Genomic DNA, 21,158 nt, shown 5'->3' with positions numbered 1-21,158 from the left:
AGGCATTGTAACCTGGTGAGAACTCACATGCCCTTCAATTAACAATCCACATTGTAACATCTCACATTCACTATCAGACACATTTTTTGGGGAATTTCTTTTAAATTACAGTAATTACTGGATAGCTCATTTAAAAATACAAACAACAAATGAAACCTCTATATCAAAATATGCAGTCATTCACACATGTGACTGCTTTAGCAAGACTTTTCACAAACCATCCTTTTTGGGTAATTCATAATATATTCATCGTGGGATGGGATGATTATGCAGGGTACTGCTAGGAAACACTTTATTTTTCATCTTAGTGAACAAGGGCCATATGTATCATCAAACTATTTTGCATTTCCTAAATAGCGAATTTTAAGGAATCGCTATTTAGGAAATGCAAAACTGTATGTATGTACAAAATCGCTTTTTTATAGCGATTCCTTACCATTCCTAATTTGCGATTAGCAAATTTCTAATCGCAAATTACCCATTCATTTCTATGGGCCAGGAGGCCCATAGGAATGAAGGGGCAATTTGCGATTAGCAAATTGCTAATTAGGAATTTTTTCAAGGGTGCAGGGGTGTCTCAAGAACACCCTGCTGAACCCCTGAAAATGACATTTGGGGGCATATGGCGCACATACATGCCCTAAGGGCATGTATGAGCGTCATATGGCACCTTTGGTTTTTTGGAAAAAAGCTTTTTTAAAAGAATTCGCAACTTACCACCAACTAGAAGTTGGTGGTAATTTGCGAATCCTTATGGGCATTTTTTGAATATTTTTTCTTTGATACATTGCATTTAAGGAATCTCAAAATTTGCGATTCCTTACGTGCAATCGCAAAATAAGGAATAGCAATTTTTGCGATTCCTTATTTTGAATCAAAAATGTTACATACATACCATTTTGCTAATTAGCATTCGCAAAGGCCGAAATTCGCAGAATTTCGGCCTTTGCGAATGCTAATTAGCTTGATACACAAGTGTCTTCAATTCTACGGCTTGTTATTTAATGACAGCAATGTTTTGCGGCAAACACCATTTTAGATAAAGCAAAGTACATAGAAAAACGGTCATGGTAACTAAACAACACTCACCTATCGTTAGCTGGCCTGTTAACTGACCCATGTGATTTCTTGCGTTCACTGTTACATTCCTGTCAGATTGTAAGACAAGTGGACTGTCCTGGGGTCCATAACAAAATAAGGGAAAGAAAAAGAGAAAGACTCAGAAGAAGCAAGTAACAATAATCTAATTATGCTATGCACAATTTTTGCATCATAAATATTGGTATCATATGTTTTTAGTTAATAAATTGTGTGTCGAGAAATCCTGGTAGAGTAAATATGACTGCAATGTTGTTCAAAGTTAGGTCCTAGCAATCAACTTCATAGTATTACTGTCAAATGGGCTTTAACATCAAAAAGTGCTACTTAAAGTGCAAATGCCTGAATGAACCAAATCCTCAGTCAGAGGGTGAACTGTGGAGCACACATAACAAATATATGGTTAAAATGTGGAAGGGTGTTGCAACATACAGGGAGCACATTCTCCATCAAAATGCCTCTCTGTGCAAATACATCAACAGAAACAGTCTCTGAAAACATTCAAAGTTTTGATTGGGGAAGAGTGAATTATTAATTGCTTATTACATTTTACTGTTAACAAAGACTGGAAGAACCTTGTTAACAGAAATTGACACTGTTCTATGAACCATCCTTTCCAGATGAACAAGTTCAACAGCAACCTCCTCACAAAAAAATGTTTTGTGACCTCGGCCCATATGTACAAAATTCCAAATTTGCGATTCTCAAATAGTGAATTTGTAGAAATTGCTATTTGGGAATTGCAAAACGGAATGTATGCAACCTGTGATTTTAAAATAGCGATTTCTACGGATTCGTATTTGCTGTTAGGAAATCTTAGATAAGTAAATATAAAAGTGTGATTTCCTAATAGGAACTCACAAAACTCACACATATGTGCCAATTCTGTTTCAGTGATACAATGAGGTCTGCTAGTGTTCTCAGATTGATGTTAAAAAGGAGGTGAGTAATGATAGCCCCGTGGAATACTTCTGCTGTTGTTCTGAATGGTTTAGAGCTAAATGGAGGAAATTATATAATGAGCAATTTGGCCACAGGATATTATGAAATGAATTTCGGGATGGACCTTGAATACCCAAGTCATTAAGTCTCTTTATGAGAGAGTGGTGATGATCTGTGTTGAAGGCCAAAGACAGGTCGAGTCGAAATAGGGCTATTCCATTGGTTTGGTGTCATCCCATACTACATCCAGAAGGCCTCTGTAGCTCGTCCATGGTGGAATCCATTTTGATAGCCTGAAAACAGGTTTTTATCTTCAACAAAGGCAGATATCTTTCAGGCAGGTTCCTGAGAAACGGTTCAGTCAGCATTTATTTGGGACAGTGGGATCCAATCCATGTTTCTTAAGTATGGGTTCACATGTGTTATTTAAAGTTCACTTGGAAAGGTTCATGTTGCTAGAGAATGATTGAATATTGTCCTAGCTGGAATGGCTCAGATATTCTAAGCAGAATATCCTTGAATATGTGTGCTGGGGATGGGTCTACTGGTGATCCAGATATTCCAGTCATGTAAAATAATGCTGAAATCTTCTGGTGTTAGTGTAACTGAATACCATTTCTCTATGGTGTAGATAGTAATCAGAATGAGGCATAAATGGTAGAGCTAGTGTGGTTTCTGTTTCTCTTCTACAGGTGGAATTCCAATTCAGCCCAGTTACTGAGTTCCTCAAAAGTAACACAGATAGACTCAACAATTGAGAATTATGTTCACTTGGGATGGGTTATAATACCTGCTACACCCATTAGTAGAAACGTGTCAGTTTCTACTAATAGCAGAGCAGCCTCACACATCCTCACGCACAACAGAAGGGAAGTTTTGACATCTGACATTCCGACCCTTAATGTTTAAACAGAGGGTGACCTTACTTGATGCATTTTGGCTTCCTTTTTTAAGTTTGCACCTGGTTACCTCCAGATCCGATTTGATCGTAATTGCATTTCCTAAATGGCTATTTTGCAATTAAGAAATGCTATATACATGCGGTTACCGAATCACAACAACGAAACTACAAACAGTACAAAATGCTGCAGCTAGAACTCTACTATCTATTCCTAAATTTACATCCATTTCCCCGCACATTAGAAAACTTCATTGGCTCCCCATCAGGAGCTGAATTAAATTTAAAGCTATGTGTATAGCTTATAAAACCCTGAACAATGTAGGGCCACAGTTTTTAAAAGAAGCTCTCCGTCCAGTTGAACAACATAGGATTCTACGATCGTCTTCAGCCTTTTTGTTGAAAGTCCCCCGGACAAAAAGGGCCAACTGGGGAGATAGATGCTTCACTATTGCTACAGCCAAACTGTGGAATACTTTACCTCTCCATATTAAAACTGCCCCCACGCTTCTAAAATTTCGTAAAAGCCTCAAGACATGGCTATTTTCCACCTGCTAATTCCCCCGTTAAACATAAGTGAATTCTATAAATTGTAGCGCCGAGACACCCGTATGGGTATTTGTTTGCGCTTTAAAAATTGCAAAAAATAAATAAATAAATAAAATAAATAAATAAATAAATCACAAATAGGGAATCCCTATTTGCGATTTGCTATTTTACGAATCTCAAAATGCGATTTCTACTGGGTAGCAATCATATTTTGTGATGCCACGGATGCCTTTCTGTCATACTGAAAGGAAGCTTTGCATTTCTTAACGGCCTGAAATAGCAGTTCAGACCATTAAGAAATGCAAAATTGGTTCATACATATAAGCCCTGACATCTTAAAAAATCCACTTGATGTGTGAAAGATTAAGCTAACTTTATATGCAAGTGGAGTTTGTGCTCTCATTTACACATGCAGAAGATCATTCACCCACAGTGAGTGGCATGCTTAATCATAGGGCTATCTCACCTATTTGCTGTTTTCTGATTTCAAGTGGTGTAGCACTTATGGACTTCAGTTAAGAAAAGTATACATTTGTAAAAGTAAAGCATATATATTTTATTTTTCTCCCACTATCACGGAATAAAACCTTAAGAGAATCCTTAACTAGATTCTTCCTATTCCACCAGCATACCCGTTTCTCAATCCAGTGCTTCAAATGACCATTTGCCTTCATATGTGTGTGTTTTACCAGGTGCTGCCACCGAGCTAATCCTTGCCAGTAGAAATAGTGCCCCATAAAAGCAGCACTTTAATGGAATTCCTCTCCTTTTTTGTTAATCAGAACCTGCTTATCAAATGAACAATTAACCCTTTTAGTGTATGAAGTAACTGTGCTTCTTGGAATGTAGCCCAACACCAAACATACCATTGTCAGAAGCCAGTTCAACCAGGCAAAGGCTTTGTGGCATATGCCTTTTAGGCCGTATACTGCAAGATGGCACTGCTTTGGCAGGAAACTAATGTTCATTTGCACAGAAACAGTTCACATGGGCAAACACCTACTGTGTCTATTTTTGTTCTTACATTTTCATCAATAGATGTCATGGATTATAGACTGGTGATCATGTTTGGGATTGGTACATTTTTTTTTTTGCACATAGGTTTATTAGATACTAGTGGTGTAGCTGTCCAGTAAGAAAGCAATCAAAATGTGTGTCGTAAAGACAGTGGCACATTGATTTTAGAGAAGCTGCTTGAAAACAGGTGAAGTGTTACTTTGCCCTTCTTCAGTAATGATGTTGTAAAGTTCACTGGCAAACTTCATTCCTGATTGTGTACAATGTCCAAGAGGATTTCATTAACTTGCTGTGCCAACGTGTGCAATGGTCATACTAATGACTGCAATAACGTTTACTTGAAGATATCCCAGTGGTTTCCTTGATTGGAGGGAACCTACAGGTTAGTTTATCAACGTATTAACTAAGAAAATATTTTTCTTTCTGAAATCCTTCCAGGTTATCAGAGGGTGCTGCAGCATTTCCTGCACTCTTACCTCCAGCACTTTGACTGCAATTGTTTTTGCATTTGTCACCCCGAGTGGGATGGGTATGCTCAGACGTGAGACCCATGCTCTCCACACCACTGGAGTCAAGCTATCCAGGCTGATGAAGGCTGATAGCCAGAAACCGGTCCTTGGATGCTTGATTCCGGTCCAGGAAAGACATGGCTTGGCAGTTCGGGCTGAACTGTTCCCATGAGGCACAGGGTCAAGGCTGATTTGCATATGGCCGTGTCTGACCTGGGGTGGTGTGGAGTGCAAAAAAAACGATGGATTTAGGCCCAGATCTCTGTACTGGGGCGAATGTATGACATTGTTCTGCATTCTGTCCATCAATTGTTGTTTTTGCATTTGTCACCCGAGTGGGATGGGTATGCTCAGACGTGAGTCCCATGCTCTCCACACCACTGGAGCCAAGCTATCCAGGCTGATGAAGGCTGACAGCCAGAAACCGGTCCTTGGATGCTTGATTCCGGTCCAGGAAAGACATGGCTTGGCAGTTCGGGCTGGACTGTTCCCATGAGGCACAGGGTCAAGGCTGATTTGCATATGGCTATGTCTGACCTGGGGTGGTGTGGAGTGCAAAAAAACGATGGATTTAGGCCCAGATCTCTGTACTGGGGTGAATGTATGACATTGTTCTGCATTCTGTCCATCAATTGTTGTTTTTGCATTTGTCACCCCGAGTGGGATGGGCATGCTCAGACGTGAGTCCCATGCTCTCCACACCACTGGAGTCAAGCTATCCAGGCTGATGAAGGCTGATAGCCAGAAACCGGACCTTGGATGCTTGATTCCGGTCCAGGAAAGACATGGCTTGGCAGTTCAGGCTGGACTGTTCCCATGAGGCACAGGGTCAAGGCTGATTTGCATATGGCCGTGTCTGACCTGGGGTGGTGTGGAGTGCAAAAAAACGATGGATTTAGGCCCAGATCTCTGTACTGGGGTGAATGTATGACATTGTTCTGCATTCTGTCCATCAATTGTTGTTTTTGCATTTGTCACCCCGAGTGGGATGGATATGCTCAGACGTGAGTCCCATGCTCTCCACACCACTGGAGTCAAGCTATCCAGGCTGATGAAGGTTGATAGCCAGAAACTGGTCCTTGGATGCTTGATTCCGGTCCAGGAAAGACATTGCTTGGCAGCTCGGGCTGGACTGTTCCCATGAGGCACAGGGTCAAGGCTGATTTGCATATGGCCATGTCTGACCTGGGGTGGTGTGGAGTGCAAAAAAACAATGGATTTAGGCCCAGATCTCTGTACTGAGGTGAATGTATGACATTGTTCTGCATTCTGTCCACCAATTGTTGTTTTTGCAGTGAGTTAATGAGGCCACGTTTTATACAGTGAACAAAATGAATATTTTCCTTTGGATTAATATGTTTTTCAGAGTGGAACTCAAACCATAGGAGGTGTCAGACTTCACGAGTGCAAGGCCGGACTCACTGTTCCAAGCACAGTTACATCGAAGGTGAGCCTGGAGTGCAAGTGTTGCCATTGTCTTATATCACAAGCTTACGAGTCCTTAAAAATGTAGATTTGCCTAGTTTTATGACGGAAAGTCTTAATTTTATTAAAGACACGGATGCATTCTAATCTCGCATTTATTATAATAGCAGCCAAATAAGTGAAGAACCACAGTTCCCAGAGGGCCAGGCGACAACTGGGCCATGGGAACGAGAAAAAACGATACTACAGTAACCAATCAGCACCAAGTAAACAGATAAGAGGCCATACTGACTGCGCAGCTTCCTCTTTTCGCTGACGAGCTGGTCAGATAACATTAGAGAACAAAGGGAAAATAGTCATAACAATAGAAAAGGCCAAAATCCAGGAGCAGATATCTTGAACCACGGGGAGCCAAGGCCAAAATCCAACGTGGGCATCTGGAGGAGCAGCCAGGAGGTTCGAAGAAGTCCATGAAGGTGTAGCACGAAGTTGATGGAGAGAAGACCTCCTATGATGAAGCAGGTGGCAAGGCCGGGTTCGCTGCAGGGAGGGAGAACACAGATTAGCAGTGTAGCGGTGGGATAATACTCGCCTCCGTGTCTTTAATAAAATTAAGACTTTCCGTCATAAAACTTGGAAAATCTACATTTTATGGCAAGACCGGAGGCTCCTATTATGCTTGTTCAAAGCATATTAATAACATCAGAAGCAACAGAATGAATAGGCTTACAATAAAACATGCGGAAAACATTGTCATTGGACCAATCCGCTGATCTCAGGATGTCCTCCAAACGGGAGCCGGACAAAAAGGCCTTGGAGGCCATGGCTCCCCTAGCCGAATGCGCTCCGAAAACGGAGACGTCAATACCGGCAAGAGACATGACCCAACGAACCCACCTGGCGAGGGTAGGGGAAGGGACGGGAAGGTGGGGTTTGCGGCAGGAAATAAGCAGTTGGGAACAAGAGGACGCTCTGAGATTAGCGGTCTTTTGTTCATACACTTTCAAACACTGTCCTACACAAAGCTGTGGTTGGTCAGGAAAATAGGGATAAAATACAGAATCCAAATTAGTCTTAGTTCTTCTGCGAATCTGGAACACAACACCTGTAGGAGATAATTGCCGAGACGAAATATCTAAAGCTCTAACATCAGAGACTCTTTTAATAGAAATCAAACAAAGTAACATAGTTAATTTGGCCAACAACATTCTGAGAGATAAGGCAGAGTTAACAGGCCAATTCATGAACAGTTTAAGCACCACTGAAACGTCCCACAAAAAGGAATACTTGGCCAACGGTGGTTTAGCACATCGAACACCCTTAAGGAGGCGACAGATCAGAGGATGTGCGCCGACAGGTTTGCCATCAATCTGGGTATGGTTGAGAGAAATCGCAGAGCGATAGAGGTTAATGGTACGATAGGCCTTACCGGCGCTGGCCTCAGAAGCCAGAAAATTCATTATAAAATTCAGAGGGGCTGAAAGGGGATCGATATTCCTTTCCAAACACCAGCTTGTCCAAAGAGACCAGGCGGATTTGTATGCTTTGGAAGTTCCAGGGGCCCAGGCCTGGTTGATGAAGAGAGCAGCCTCTTGCGAAATGAGGACGTTAGCAGGGGAAGGCCGGAAACTTTCCAGGCCGACAGAGTCAAGGAGTTGTCTAGAATGAGACTGTGGTGAAGGCCCTGGGGATTGAGGAGAAGATCGTTGAAAGATGGAAGGAGAACAGGGAAGTCTATCGCTATCTCCAGCAAGGAGGGAAACCAGATTTGCGCCTGCCAAAAAGGAGAAATTAGTACCAGAGAAGTAGACTGGCGGCGAACTTGAGCCAGTACCCTGTTGATCATGAGGAAGGGAGGAAAAGCATAGTTGAGGTGACGAGACCAATCCTGGAGGAATGCATCCGTAGCCAGTGCCAGAGGGTCCGGCCACCAACTGAAGAACTGAGGCAATTGACAGTTGAGGCGGGAAGCAAAGAGATCGATAGAGAAGGAACCCCATTTGTGAGAAAGAGAAAGGAAAACGGAGGGACAAAGCTTCCAATCGCTGGAATCGCGGAGGAATCTTTAGTGCCAATCTGATACTAAGTTGAGGTTCCCTGGAAGGTATTCCGCTGTCAAGAAAAACTGATGTACAAGGCAAAATTCCCACAGACTTTTCGCTAAAGCCGCCAGAGGCTTGGACTTGGTCCCGCCAAGATGATTGATATAGCAAACCGCAGAAACATTGTCCATGCGAAGAAGGATGGAACAACGGATTCTGTCTTTGGAAAGGCTTTGGATCGCAAAGGAACCTGCAAGCATCTCTAAACAATTGATGTGCAATTTGGACTCCTCTGACGACCATGTACCTCCAGTCGAGATTGGACCACAGCGGGCGCCCCAACCCGACAGGCTTGTATCGGATACTAATACAAGATCTGGGGCCGTGGCGAAGATAGTGCGTCCCTTCCACGCATCTAAATGGTCTATCCACCATTGGAGCTCGGTGCGAGACTCGGGGTCTAGGGTGACGAGATCTGCGTAGGCAAGGCCCTGGCGAAGATGCCGTATTTTGAGGCGCTGAAGAGCGCGGTAATGGAGAGGGCCTGGAAATATGGCCTGGATGGAGGAGGAAAGAAGGCCGACGATTCTGGCCAGAGACCTGAGGGATAGAAGAGACGATTGGAGAACAGAAGCAATCTCCGCTTTGATTCTGGAAACTTTGGAGAGGGGCAGGCGGAGGGAAGCGGCCACTGAGTCCACCAGAAACCCCAGGAACTCCATGTTCTGGGAAGGAGTTAAGGATGACTTCTCTGGATTGATAAGAAAACCCAGGTCCAGGAGAAGAGACTGATTCGTCTGAAGATCGGACAGAAGGGAGAGCTTGTTGGAATTCAGGATCAGAATATCGTCCAAGTAGATGATAAGTCTGATTCCGAGAGAACGAAGAAAGGCAACCACTGGCCTCAAGAGTTTTGTGAAGCACCATGGCGCGGAAGAAAGACCAAAGGGAAGAGAAGTGAAACAATAGGTTATTCCTAACCACTGACACTGAAGAAACTTCCAATGGGACTGATGAATGGGAATCGTCAGGTAGGCGTCCTGAAGGTCCAAACGGACCATCCAATCGTTTGGACGAAGAGTGTCCCGTAAATGGAGAATCGTCTCCATTTTGAAATGACGGTTCACCACAAACTGGTTGAACCACTTCAGGTTGATGACAGGACGTAGTTTCTTGTTTTTCTTTTGGACTAGGAAAATGGAGCTTAGAAAGCCGGAAGAGTCGGCGGGAAAAATCTGAATGGCCTGCTTTTGTAGCAGCGTATGAATCTCGTTTGAAATTAGAGCGGCCATATGGGAAGAAAAAACTAGAGGGGGAGGAAAAGAGGTTTGAAGGGGAGGAGAAGAAAACTCTATGAGGTAGCCCTGAACGGTGTTGAGAACCCATGGGTCTGAACTTATGGTGTGCCATTTTGACAGAAACAACTTTAGACGACCCCCTACAGGAGGGGAAGAAGAATGGCTTACCTTGTTGGTTGGAGTTGGAAGAACGGTAGGTTTTTTGTCCTCTACCGCGGAAGCCACGGCCTCGCTGTGGATAGAATTGTGGCTTGTAATCCTGGGTGTTGGTGAAGGAGCCTTTGGAGCCTTGATTATAGGGACAGCCGGAAGAGCGACCCCTGTCTCGTCCGTCCCGTCCAAAAACACGAGGGGTAAAGACTTTCTTGATGGACTACTGCGCCTTGTCCAGAGAGGCGAAGGTAGAGACGAACCTGCTAAGGTCACGGACAAAGTTATCACCAAAGAGGAGACCAATGGCTTTGAGGCCTGGATCCATGGGAGCGAGATTTGCGAATTTAGGCTCCAACTTAATGAGAAGCCCCTTGCGGCGTTCATAGGTAATAGACGCGTTGGCGTGCCTAAGAGACAAAAAGCCTGTTGGGCCCACATAGAAATGTCCTCAGCCGAAAGGTCAGAACCTTCCAAACGGGCAGATTCCGCCATGTCCAAAATACGGGCCAGAGGACCCACTATATCCAAAACCTTGTCTTGACAGAGGACCACGCCTTGTCTACCCCTTTCCGGGGGTCCTTGCCAAATTTGGAGAAGAAAGTGAGGAGAGGTTGGTCAATAGAGGGGACCTGCGTGATTTTTTCAGGCAATGAGGGTTTGGGGCATTCAGATTTAAGTCTGGACCGCACCGCAGTCTCCAGAGGAAGGCGTAGACGGGCCGAAATATATTCGCCCACATGATGAGAGGGAAGCCATTCCGTGGAATTAGGGTGGTGAATTGAAGAAGGGTCGAACATGGGGAGACGCTCAGAGTCATAAACTGGCTCAAAAGTAAAGGAGTCGGATTTGAAAGCTTGGGAGGGGAGGGGGGGTCAGCCACATCAAAAACATCAAAAAGGTCATCTGCATCAGCCATATCATCGTCTGTGTCCAAGACGGTGGAAATTACCAATTTCTGAATTGGTGACTCTGCGTGCTTAGATTTCTGTTTCTTCTTGCCCTCGGAACCAACAAACCCCTCCTTAGAAGGAGGCCTGGGAGGCACTACGTCCTGAGTCATATGCGAGAAGGACTCGCCCATCAAAAGTGACGCTTTTTTATGAACATGCACAGAAGCAGAGTGGTCCACCTTACGCTTTCTGCTATCCCCCGCAGAATGGGCCAAAGCCTTGGACATCATGCTGAGCATTGAATTTTCCATAGTCTTAGACATGCGTTTCATGGATAATTCCACAGCATGTTCCACTGAATTATTTATAAATTTGCTTATGTCCTGTTTAAAAAAAGCACTGTCCTCCTTGGAGGGAATTTCCTCTGAGGAACTGTCACGTTCCATGACCAGCAAAGCAGCAACAGAAAAATGTGGCAGGAGAGGGTTAAATGAGCAGGGAAAGCACTGTGGGCGTGTGCAGGGGCGGGACAAGTGAAGCGAAGGCAGGCCGAACCGGCAGAAGGGCACAAAGCAGGTCTGAGGCAGACCTCCAGGCACGCCGAGGGAAAACACTTCAAAACGGGCAGGTAAACGCGCGAAGCAGTGCGAGGGAGCAACGCCGGACGAAACCACCGGCAGGAAGAAGAAAGGGGGGGGGGAAACAGCTGAAAGACCGTGTGCGGTCATGTGAAATGTAAAGCGCATGAAGCGCAAAGTCAAGCGCGCTGCAGGGCAGTAGCGATAATAATCAGAACACAGTAAGAAATGGTCAAATTATAACCAAATAAACAATCGTTATAAATAACTGGGAGCAAAGATAAGAGAACACTTATCGGACTGTGAGCAGCAAGAAAAGAGGAAGCTGCGCAGTCAGTATGGCCTCTTATCTGTTTACTTGGTGCTGATTGGTTACTGTAGTATCGTTTTTTCTCGTTCCCATGGCCCAGTTGTCGTCTGGCCCTCTGGGAACTGTGGTTCTTCACTTATTTGGCTGCTATAATAATAAATGCAAGATTAGAATGCATAATAGTAGCCTCCGGTCTTGCCATAAAATTAGGGGTCAGATTTACAAGGACGTGCCACAGTGCGACAATTCAAGCCCTTTGGCTGCGCCAAGCTGCTACACTTCCAAAGCACATGAATGTGGCATATTTACAATAATATGTCTCACTCCTGTGCTCTCCCCTGCGGTGGAGTACAAACTGCTGTCATGAGCCGGTGCAGGCGCCCTTGCACCATGGTGCAAGGATGCCTGCGTCATGGGGAGATTGTTTTTGTGCAGGAAGTGGCACCTTCCTGCATGAAAACAATCACTACAGGCATTTTCCTCTTTGAATGCGTGGTGTAGAATGCAGCACACATTGAGAGAGGAAAAAACTAGGAGAAATGAAAACATTTCTCCTCGCTACTCAACCCTATGGTTCTGTAGCATTCAGATGCATTTCCCAGATTTAGGATTCCTCTTAAATCTGGAAATACGTGTTGTTCCATGGGTTTTGCGTAGGAACACCCACAGCAACACCCATGGTAAGCCCCTTTCACGCAACCTGCTGTGTGTAAATGGGCCATATCTACAAGGGCAGGAAAAGCCACGCAGGATGGCTTTTTCTATCCTTGTAAATAAGGAGCAGTAACATGCACCACCCCACCAGTATGTCACAACAAGTGATGTATTGGGGGAGCAGAGGGCTTGTAAATCTGGCCCTAGATGTATTTATTTATTTATTAGAAGATGGCTGGACTTGGTTTTAATGGTTAATCATTTCTTGAAGAAGTTATTGCTCCTTATCTGGCACACATAACGGTATTGGTTGTCAAACTCTCCTTGTCAGAACACATAAGCCCTGCCCTAGATATTTTTGGGGGAATTGAGGGAGAGTTGAGGGGAGAGGCTTACTTCTTTTAAATATATAATGGCGTACGTATGATGCACAATTTTAGATAGTGGGTTCGTATGCTTCACTAATGCAGGTGTGAATCGGTGTTGGTCAGTTAGTGTGGGTTGTTGATTTATCTATTGTGGAGAAGGTCAGATGAACATGTGACTAGAATTACATAAGGAGTATTGGGGCTGACGTGAGTAGTGTATGTGCAACTTGCATTGACCAAATAGACTCCAAATTCAGTACCTGGATTATTACGGAGGAGTGGATGTCTTGTGTGAGCAAAGAATCTTCTGAGCTCCACTGCCCAATGCAGCCAACAGGGCCAAATAAGTCAAAACATATTATTATCAAGAAACGTTGCTCCCACATTATTCAACAGGTCAGAGAAGAGTACTTAGCTGTTTTCTACTGTAATTAAAGGATAAACTTGGAGCTAGTTTACCTTCCTTCCAGGTTTAAATTAAAGTTACACCACAGAAGTGTCTTATAATTAAACTCCAGAGGAAACTTTCTTCAGAGTTTGTTTTCTCAGCAGGTTTATTGTTTTACAAATACCTTCTAGCATCATTTATTCCCCTAGTTGTATACTTGTGTTGTCTATTGTTTAGTTGTGTTGTGTAGCTGCCTTGTCGGGCGCCAGGACGCTCCTTAGCTGGAGCATCTGTGCGCCAAATAAAAATCACATAACATAACATAACATAACATAACCTTCCCTCCGCCTCTGCACCCAATCAGTTAAATAACTGGCGGCAATAGTGCCAACATCTGACTCCATTATTCTTCCAGAGAACCATTAACCTCACCACCATCCGTTATCTGATACAAAGCAATGAGGATGTACATGGTTAGGCCCCGGGAAGCATAGGAGCCTGAAGTCAAACGAGCAAAATATTAGTCTTATGGACACTTTCGGAACAATTACTTGATTAACAAATAAATCAATCTTATTCAACCTCATGGACTCTAGAATTGTTATGTTATTGAAACAAATACTGAGATGGGCCTCATACAAGGCCTATTCCACTAACACTTGTTCCTTGATAATGATCCAAACTGATGGATGACATTCAAAAGAAGGGATAACTTAAAGAAATATTAAACACAAAGGGGGTATGTCATCTGGATACAAAATAAAGATATATCTCTGCATGAAACAAAACAGCTCTTCCCACAAGTTCGAAAGAAATATCAAAAGACATGGTGTAGGACAATGGTTATCCTGGTTAGTCTCTTTCAAATATTTGCATGGTTAGATATTTTGCAAGGTACGTAGCTCTTGAAACAAAGCTTTGAAAAGAGATGCACATTTCTTGTATTCTAAGACAATGCTTAATAGTTCCACATAAAATTATCAAAGGGATTCCGCATCCATGTTTAACAATGTATGTGATTAACTTTTTTTCAACTAAGAGCCAGATGTATCAAAGGATTTTACCCCTTCTTTGTCTATGGTAAAAGGTGTTCATACATATGGCTCTAAATGTGCAAAAGCCACTACCAAACTTATGTTGTTTTGTTCTTTCCTTACTAAATCCCCTTTGACCTTTTCCATCTGCTTCACGTATCAACTGTACTTGAATTAAACATTATCTAATAAATATTAACTTGCCAAATCCCTGCCCTCTTTTTAAATTTTAACAACCACAACTTCATCAGATTCAGGAGAGAATATTCCATCCCGATTTTGTTATTTTATATTGTTGCATAAAACAAAAGTGCTGAAGAAAGCCTCGTCGAAACGCTATAAACAGAAAAACAAAATCAGTTCTGACCCGATCATATTTCACCTTTCAGTTTCCAGTTGATTTGTGCCATTACGGAATATACAAAACTCTTATTAATCTCTGATCAATCACAAAACCATTCCTAATGGCATGTATTTCTGATACTGGTCACCACATTATGTAAGCAGTAAGTCAGCAATCTACCAGTCTTTCAAGAATCCCAGGTCCAGTCAAAAAAAGCTAACTCACAACCTACTTTAGAGTTCACCATAAACTGGAGGAATTCTTGCCACGTCAGACCCACAGCTTCCCACCTCATTTTGAGTCAAGAGAAGCCAAGAAGAGTTAAACCAGTTCAGTTGGCATTCCTCTCCTCCAGCAGGAGAAAATAGCATTCCAAAGAGGTGTAATGTCTTGTTCTGCCCGGGAGCAATACACTATCTTCAGAAGACAAGGAAGGCTGTTGTGGGGCAAACAATTAAATATATTTATTCTAACAAGTCACGAGCACATAGCATTACAAAGGGCTGAAGAAAACTCCTTCCTTCTCACATGAATGAGATCGAAGTGACAGAAGCCTTGCATCAATAGTTGTTGCTTAGACATTTCTCTCCACCAACAAAATGAAAGGTTGTTCTAAGAGGCTGGGTATAGGGGAGTCTGACTTCTGTCTTTAGAGATAAAGGTCTCAAGGAAGGTTTCCAATCAAGTAGGACATGATGTGAGGAAAAATAGGGTTGAGCCTAGAAGTCTCCAATCACTGATTTATTTTAGTTTCAAAATGAGGCCCTTACGCTGACTACTCTGAACATTCCTGGAGGGAAACTGCACTTCCACAGTCAGCTGGTTAGGTTTGTGTTGGCTGCTCCAAGAACACAAAAGCACAAGAAGGACGCCATCCTGATTGGAGGAACCAGTTACCAGTAGGGAGTGGACTTTACTGGACCATGGGGAATCTGACAGAGAGAGAAATGGGCCCTAGAAATCCGACATGAGAACCTAGAAGCTGTAGGAGAGCTCAAGGGTGTCTTACCCAGAATCAAGAAGTATTTGGAAATTACAAAAATGGCATTTTAACACCTGGAGGACCAGCACAAGACACCAGTACTCCTTGTCCAGCTGTTCAGGGTTGAGCTTTTCCTGTTAGCATTTGAAGACACCAATAAAAATCTAAATTGAAGGTCATGGAGTCCCCATCAGCTACAGCGTCCTGTGTTGTCTTGCTAGCTGGGACAGAGAACCAGAATAGATGTCAAGTCGGAATATAGAAATTGGGACCAAAGGGGAGGTGGAAAATCAATGCATGCCACGAAGAAACCTTGCTGGCTATGAAATACTGTTTTGTTCCACACAGTATATTTGATGCCAAAACTAAAGAGTTTAGCTTGCACTCACATATATTGGCTTTGAGGAATTATTACTGCTTCAGTGCCCTGCCACTGTAAATAATGGAGAACCAAAATAATGTCCCAACATAAAAGATTAGTCTTGTGAGTGCAAAAAAGCTTATAAAATTCCTGCCCCACTGAAGTTATCCTTCATCCATTTTTAATCATTTAAATTTCCTTTTACTTAATAGTGAATGTTTCCTTTTTTATTGTGGTGTGTACTTCACTTGTATTATCTTTATCATTACCTTTAAAAGAAGAAACCAAGCAACATCCCATCATTAATCTGCACAGGTTCCTCAAGGCTCTTCCCTGAGCCGGAAATTCTTCAATGCATACATGATTCATCTTCCCAGGCACATCTGCTCTCAAAATATCAACGTTCTCTCATATGCTGATGCCGCACAACTCATTCTCTCCCTCATGGACAAAGTGCTCAGTACCCAAATCAAGTTCAATGCCTGCATAACTGAAATAACCCACTGGATGAAGACAAACTGAATAGAGCTGAACACCGACAAGATCGAAATCATGGTCTTTGGAAAGAGCACTTCACTGTGGGAATCCAGCTGGTGGCTAACAGAGCTAGGACTAACAAGCACCCTACCACCCACACCAAGAACCTCAGGATCTTTATCAAAATCAAACTCAACATGGCAGCCCATTTCAATGCTGTCCCCGCCTCATGCTTCCATATCTTGAAGCTGCTGAGGAAGATTTTCAAATGTCTCCCAATCATCACCCAGAAAACCATCACACATGCCCGGGTCATAAGCAAGAAAAACTACCAGATCACCCTCTATGCCGGGATCATTCAGAACTCAGCAGCAACAATCACTGCCAACCTTCCACGCTGCACACCGGCTACCCACTCAAAATCAATTACAATTCAAACTCTTCCCTCAAACTTTCAAGCCACTACATATCACCGGCCCAGTGTACAACAACAATTGCATGTGTTTTCACAAACCTTCCAGACACCTCCACGTGCCCAGGCTCCTAATTGCACAACTGCCAAGCACATGGAAAACGAGATGTGGCGGTCGAGCCTTCTCCTACAATGCTGCTAAAGTATGGAATGACCTGTCCTTGCACATAAGAGCCACCTCCTCACTTCTTAAACCCAGCAAGAAGCTAGATAGCTACCTTTTTGAGTAGTCACCCTAGGCATAGGTGTGCCTAGACTCATGCCTGCTCAGCTCCAATATGCCCTCTGATTATATTATTTCACTCTACAAATCTGAATAACATAACATAAATTAATACACTGAATCAATTTCTCACAAATGTTGCTGAGGATTACCTTGCTGTGTTAGTGCTATCAGGGTTAATCAGAGTTTCTTAATGAACTGTGGTGTGAAACATAATGATTGTTTATTAAGTTAGCATTACAAATAATAATCAGGGGGAATTTTCCCTCATTATTCAAAATTGTTACAGGCCATTTTCCCACATTTAATATAGATGTTTATCACAAACAACCTCCTGTGCAGTAAAACTCTTACCTCTCTTGATACTGACCACCATGCACTGTACATTTCCAACCTAGTTACTCTCAGCTTTCTTTATCTCTCCTCAGACAGATACATTTTTCACTAGATCTAATTGAGTTATTTAGACCATTCAAATTCCAGGAAACTACTGTCACAGTTTCACTATTATAAATTAGATCCCTTTACTGCATAATTTACATACAAAAATATTATAGATCCTAAATATCACAAAATCACATTTAGCTAATCTCTACTCTTTTTACATACCTAAAATGTTCAATGGGTTCTATTGCTGAAACTCACAAGCCCTTAAATAAACCCACAATCCTCTTAAGAGACAAAATATCACAAAGTTGATGTGACCTGTAATTAGATTTATTGGTGCATAAAAAGAAAGAACCACAAAGAAAAATATGTTTTGTCTAAGGTCATCTTTGGTTCACCAGTGCTAATTTAACCTGAACAGCAAAACAATGTTTGTGAAGAAAGTATATCAGTGTGTGTATTTGGGTGTGTATTCATGTGTGAATAGGAGAGAGAGAAATCCACACAAACAGAAATACAAATAAAGCAATAGAAGAAGTTAATAGCACAAGCCAAGGCCTATTAGAAAGATTAAAATACCATAACTACATTATCAAGAAAATGAAGAAAATTGTTTAACCATTCCAATAGAAACAGTAAGAACTGACATTACATGCAAGTCTACAGGAGTGAGAGAACTCTTGCAAATGAAGGCAAAGCTTCCTGTGCATCTAAGACCAGTGTATGTGGCCTGAGATAGGCTAACCTTCTTAAATACCTACATCTTGAGGCAAGACCAGTTAGTAATTTTCTTTCATAACCAGAAACAATTTTAGATGAAAATGTAACCCAGCTTTATATGAAGCAAACTGAAAGCATAATACCGTTAATTTAACTGTGAAAATGAAAAAGCTACAGGAGGGACAAGGATTGTCTCGCATCTGGCTAAGCTGCCTTCTTCTCCAATATTATTTCTCATTTGTGTGAATGTTTCCAAAAAGCACAGAATTTGTGTAGTACGGTAAAATATTTTTTTCATTCATTTAGAGCTCCTTGCGTCTTAATGGTTTTTTCAAAAGACCCCAGACCACTGAAAGAAAGATGTAGGGGTGTCTCCAGAATTTGCAAATGGTTCACAGCATCTCCACAGCTGCCCAACAGTTCATTTGGGATTCTCCAGTTTGATATAGTGGTTTCCTCTTTTTCAGGACCCTTCCTTGGCTTTCACAGGCTCAGGAAAGAAGCTTAACATCAAGTTTACGGCTTTTGATACTAGAGAATATTTGCAAAATGAGAAATAGTCGGTTCAGGGGGTAGGTGAAACCCACAGATGACAGTAGAAATTCTGACTACAGCAGAAGACAAGACTCCCACTATTCCTCCCAAAAATATGGGTAGCCTTCTTTTTTTTGAAAACGCTTGGATTAGTCTTGTTCTTCTCCTTTGTTTGATCTAATACACAGTGAATTCTGCACAAGTTATTAAACTGCACAAAGTACATAGGTATTGTTAAACCATTCCATCGGCGTGTCTTAATTTTGCAACCTCATTATCAGCACAGTCATATAATTCCAAGTCTATTTAATTGAATGTATTACTTGACCATTCTTCCTGAGCATTTCATGTGAAATAAATAATGCTGAAATCCGCTACCCAATTGAAACCAATGCACCTTTCTTGCACAACAAATCAATTCCTCACTATTGTAATAAATAGCATTATTATGTATTTGACAATGAGTGGAGATAGCATTCCAAGGAGTTACGACAGGCCAATAGTATGCAATGACAGAATGAATTCAAATGCCATTCCTATTCTAAGCTACACTCAGGTAGCTGTCATACCTTCAACTGCACCTATTGACAAGGAGAACTTTAAAGTTCTGTAGTAGCATAGATCAGCTGACAGGCTTATCTGCCTAAAGTAAGTGGTGCTATTCTCCTGGTAAGAGATATAGCGTGCCCTTTATTCACCTTAACCATTTAATGGATATTAGTGAAGAAAATTAGAAACTCTCTCACAGGTTCAAAACAGTAATTGAAAAAGGACTTTTGATTTGACATTGGTGTCACAAAATATGCACATCTATAAAATATAATAGCTATGACTTGTTACCAAGCCAGAACTAATTATGTATGGCAACTCTACAATTTATGAGAAGATCAAGCAGGTCACCTCTTGTGGTGTGAAGTTTGTCCTTTAGGGTGAATGGTAACTCAGAGTAGAAAGCATTGTGTTCCGCATGTTATTTTAAAATTAATTATTTTCCCCAGGATGAGCCAGTAAATATCCCTCAAAATAGATATGCTGTGGTCTGATTTCATTGAGCTTGTGACCTTTCAGGCATCTAGATTTGGAATGGCTTTAAGAGACACAATAGTGGGTTTGGAAAGCCCCAAAGGTAGTTCATTGACTCCATTGAGGTGAGTGAACACCATAGTTTTTACATCTCATTTAAATAGGGAGGGGCAGCTACTTGCCCCTCCCTAACCAATAAGAAACGTTTTCCCTATTGGTTAGGGAGGGACCAGTACTTGCCCCTACTCACAGGCTAGTGCCAGACAAAAACATGGCGCTCCTGAGCACTCTCTTCAGAACACTACTGCACCTGGGACGAGAGACGAAAGACTGCACCTTCTATTGAGTCCTGTGAGGAGAACACTAAGGGTTGGACATGCTCCCACTTGTACGCAGGACAAAGAAGTGGACTTCAAGGGTCCGATGCCTGGCCTCCTGTTCAGCTACAGGGACACAGAAGCTGCAAGAAGCCCAACTTCCTGAAAAAGCCTGGCTGGCCTTTTTTCAACTGGACCTACCCTGGACACTGCAGGTTGCTTATGTTGGAGTGATTCTTGACCACCGTATAGTGGTTCTACAGTCCCGGAATCCTTGACTGATGTCACATTGTAGTCCTCCTGCCCAAATCTAGAAAGCTGGAACATATAAACTATTTGCCAACTTTTCACCTGAGGAACCATCGATGGACTGGGACCACCCAGCAGCCAATCTGCTGCGGGTGGAACGCTGGTGGGTCTGACTTCACCGCAACACCTGCTACGATCTTCGCCGCAGCAGCAAATCCATCTTAGTAGACTCAACACCAACTGGCAACTGATAACTTTGCAGCCTCTTTGTCTACAGCCTGCAACCTATTCCTGCCAATGACATCAGGCTTGTAGAAAAGAGTCTAAGTACACAGGTAGACAGCTTCACTGGGCCGTATGCCAAACAGCATCTGATTGTCATTGATTACTTTCTGGGCCTGAACTCCAGGCTTTTCCTGCTAATAGCTTTTCCAACCTTTATTGATGGTTTCACCAAGACATCGTCCTTTGTCAACCCATCGTTGACAACTCCACCTCCGTATCCAGCCCCCAGCCATGCCCCTCTCTTGACTCTACCTTCTGGAAATTTTTCCAAGAATGTCAGTAACTTTCTGACTCGGGCCAATTCAACCTGAACATCCAACCCTCACTTCATCACAGTCGACTTTACCTTTGCCTTAGTCTAGTGTAACCAATTGCCTGTGGTTTGCACTTAGCTGTTTTTGGTTTGTATTACAGACTTTACAAATTCATATCTCTGGATGCCCTGGTTGGTTTTAATTGTTATGGTGGTATCATATTATTCCTTAGAATATGCTCCACATGTATACATTCAAGTTTGAATTTATTGTGTTGTGACTTTTTAACTCTTTTGGTACCTCAAATTACTTTGCACATTGTTTTAAGTTGAGCCTACCTGCTCTGTGCCATAGCTACCAGGGATTGAGCTCATGTTT

General features: G+C 42.5%; 1 protein-coding gene across 1 annotated transcript in view; it reads right to left on the bottom strand.

Annotated features, from left to right (window-relative positions):
- The window catches only part of SGCZ (sarcoglycan zeta), a 4,560,311-nt gene that overhangs the window by 649,100 nt on the left and 3,890,053 nt on the right, over positions 1 to 21,158 (bottom strand). Inside the window, exon 11 of the mRNA XM_078678949.1 lies at positions 1,090 to 1,177. Coding sequence (XP_078535075.1) covers positions 1,090 to 1,177 — 88 coding nt within the window. The remainder of the gene's footprint in view (positions 1 to 1,089; positions 1,178 to 21,158) is intronic.

This window comes from Lissotriton helveticus, chromosome 2_2, assembly GCF_964261635.1.
Source record: "Lissotriton helveticus chromosome 2_2, aLisHel1.1, whole genome shotgun sequence".
NCBI lineage: Eukaryota > Metazoa > Chordata > Amphibia > Caudata > Salamandridae > Lissotriton > Lissotriton helveticus.
This window is presented reverse-complemented; position numbering and strand designations above follow the sequence as displayed.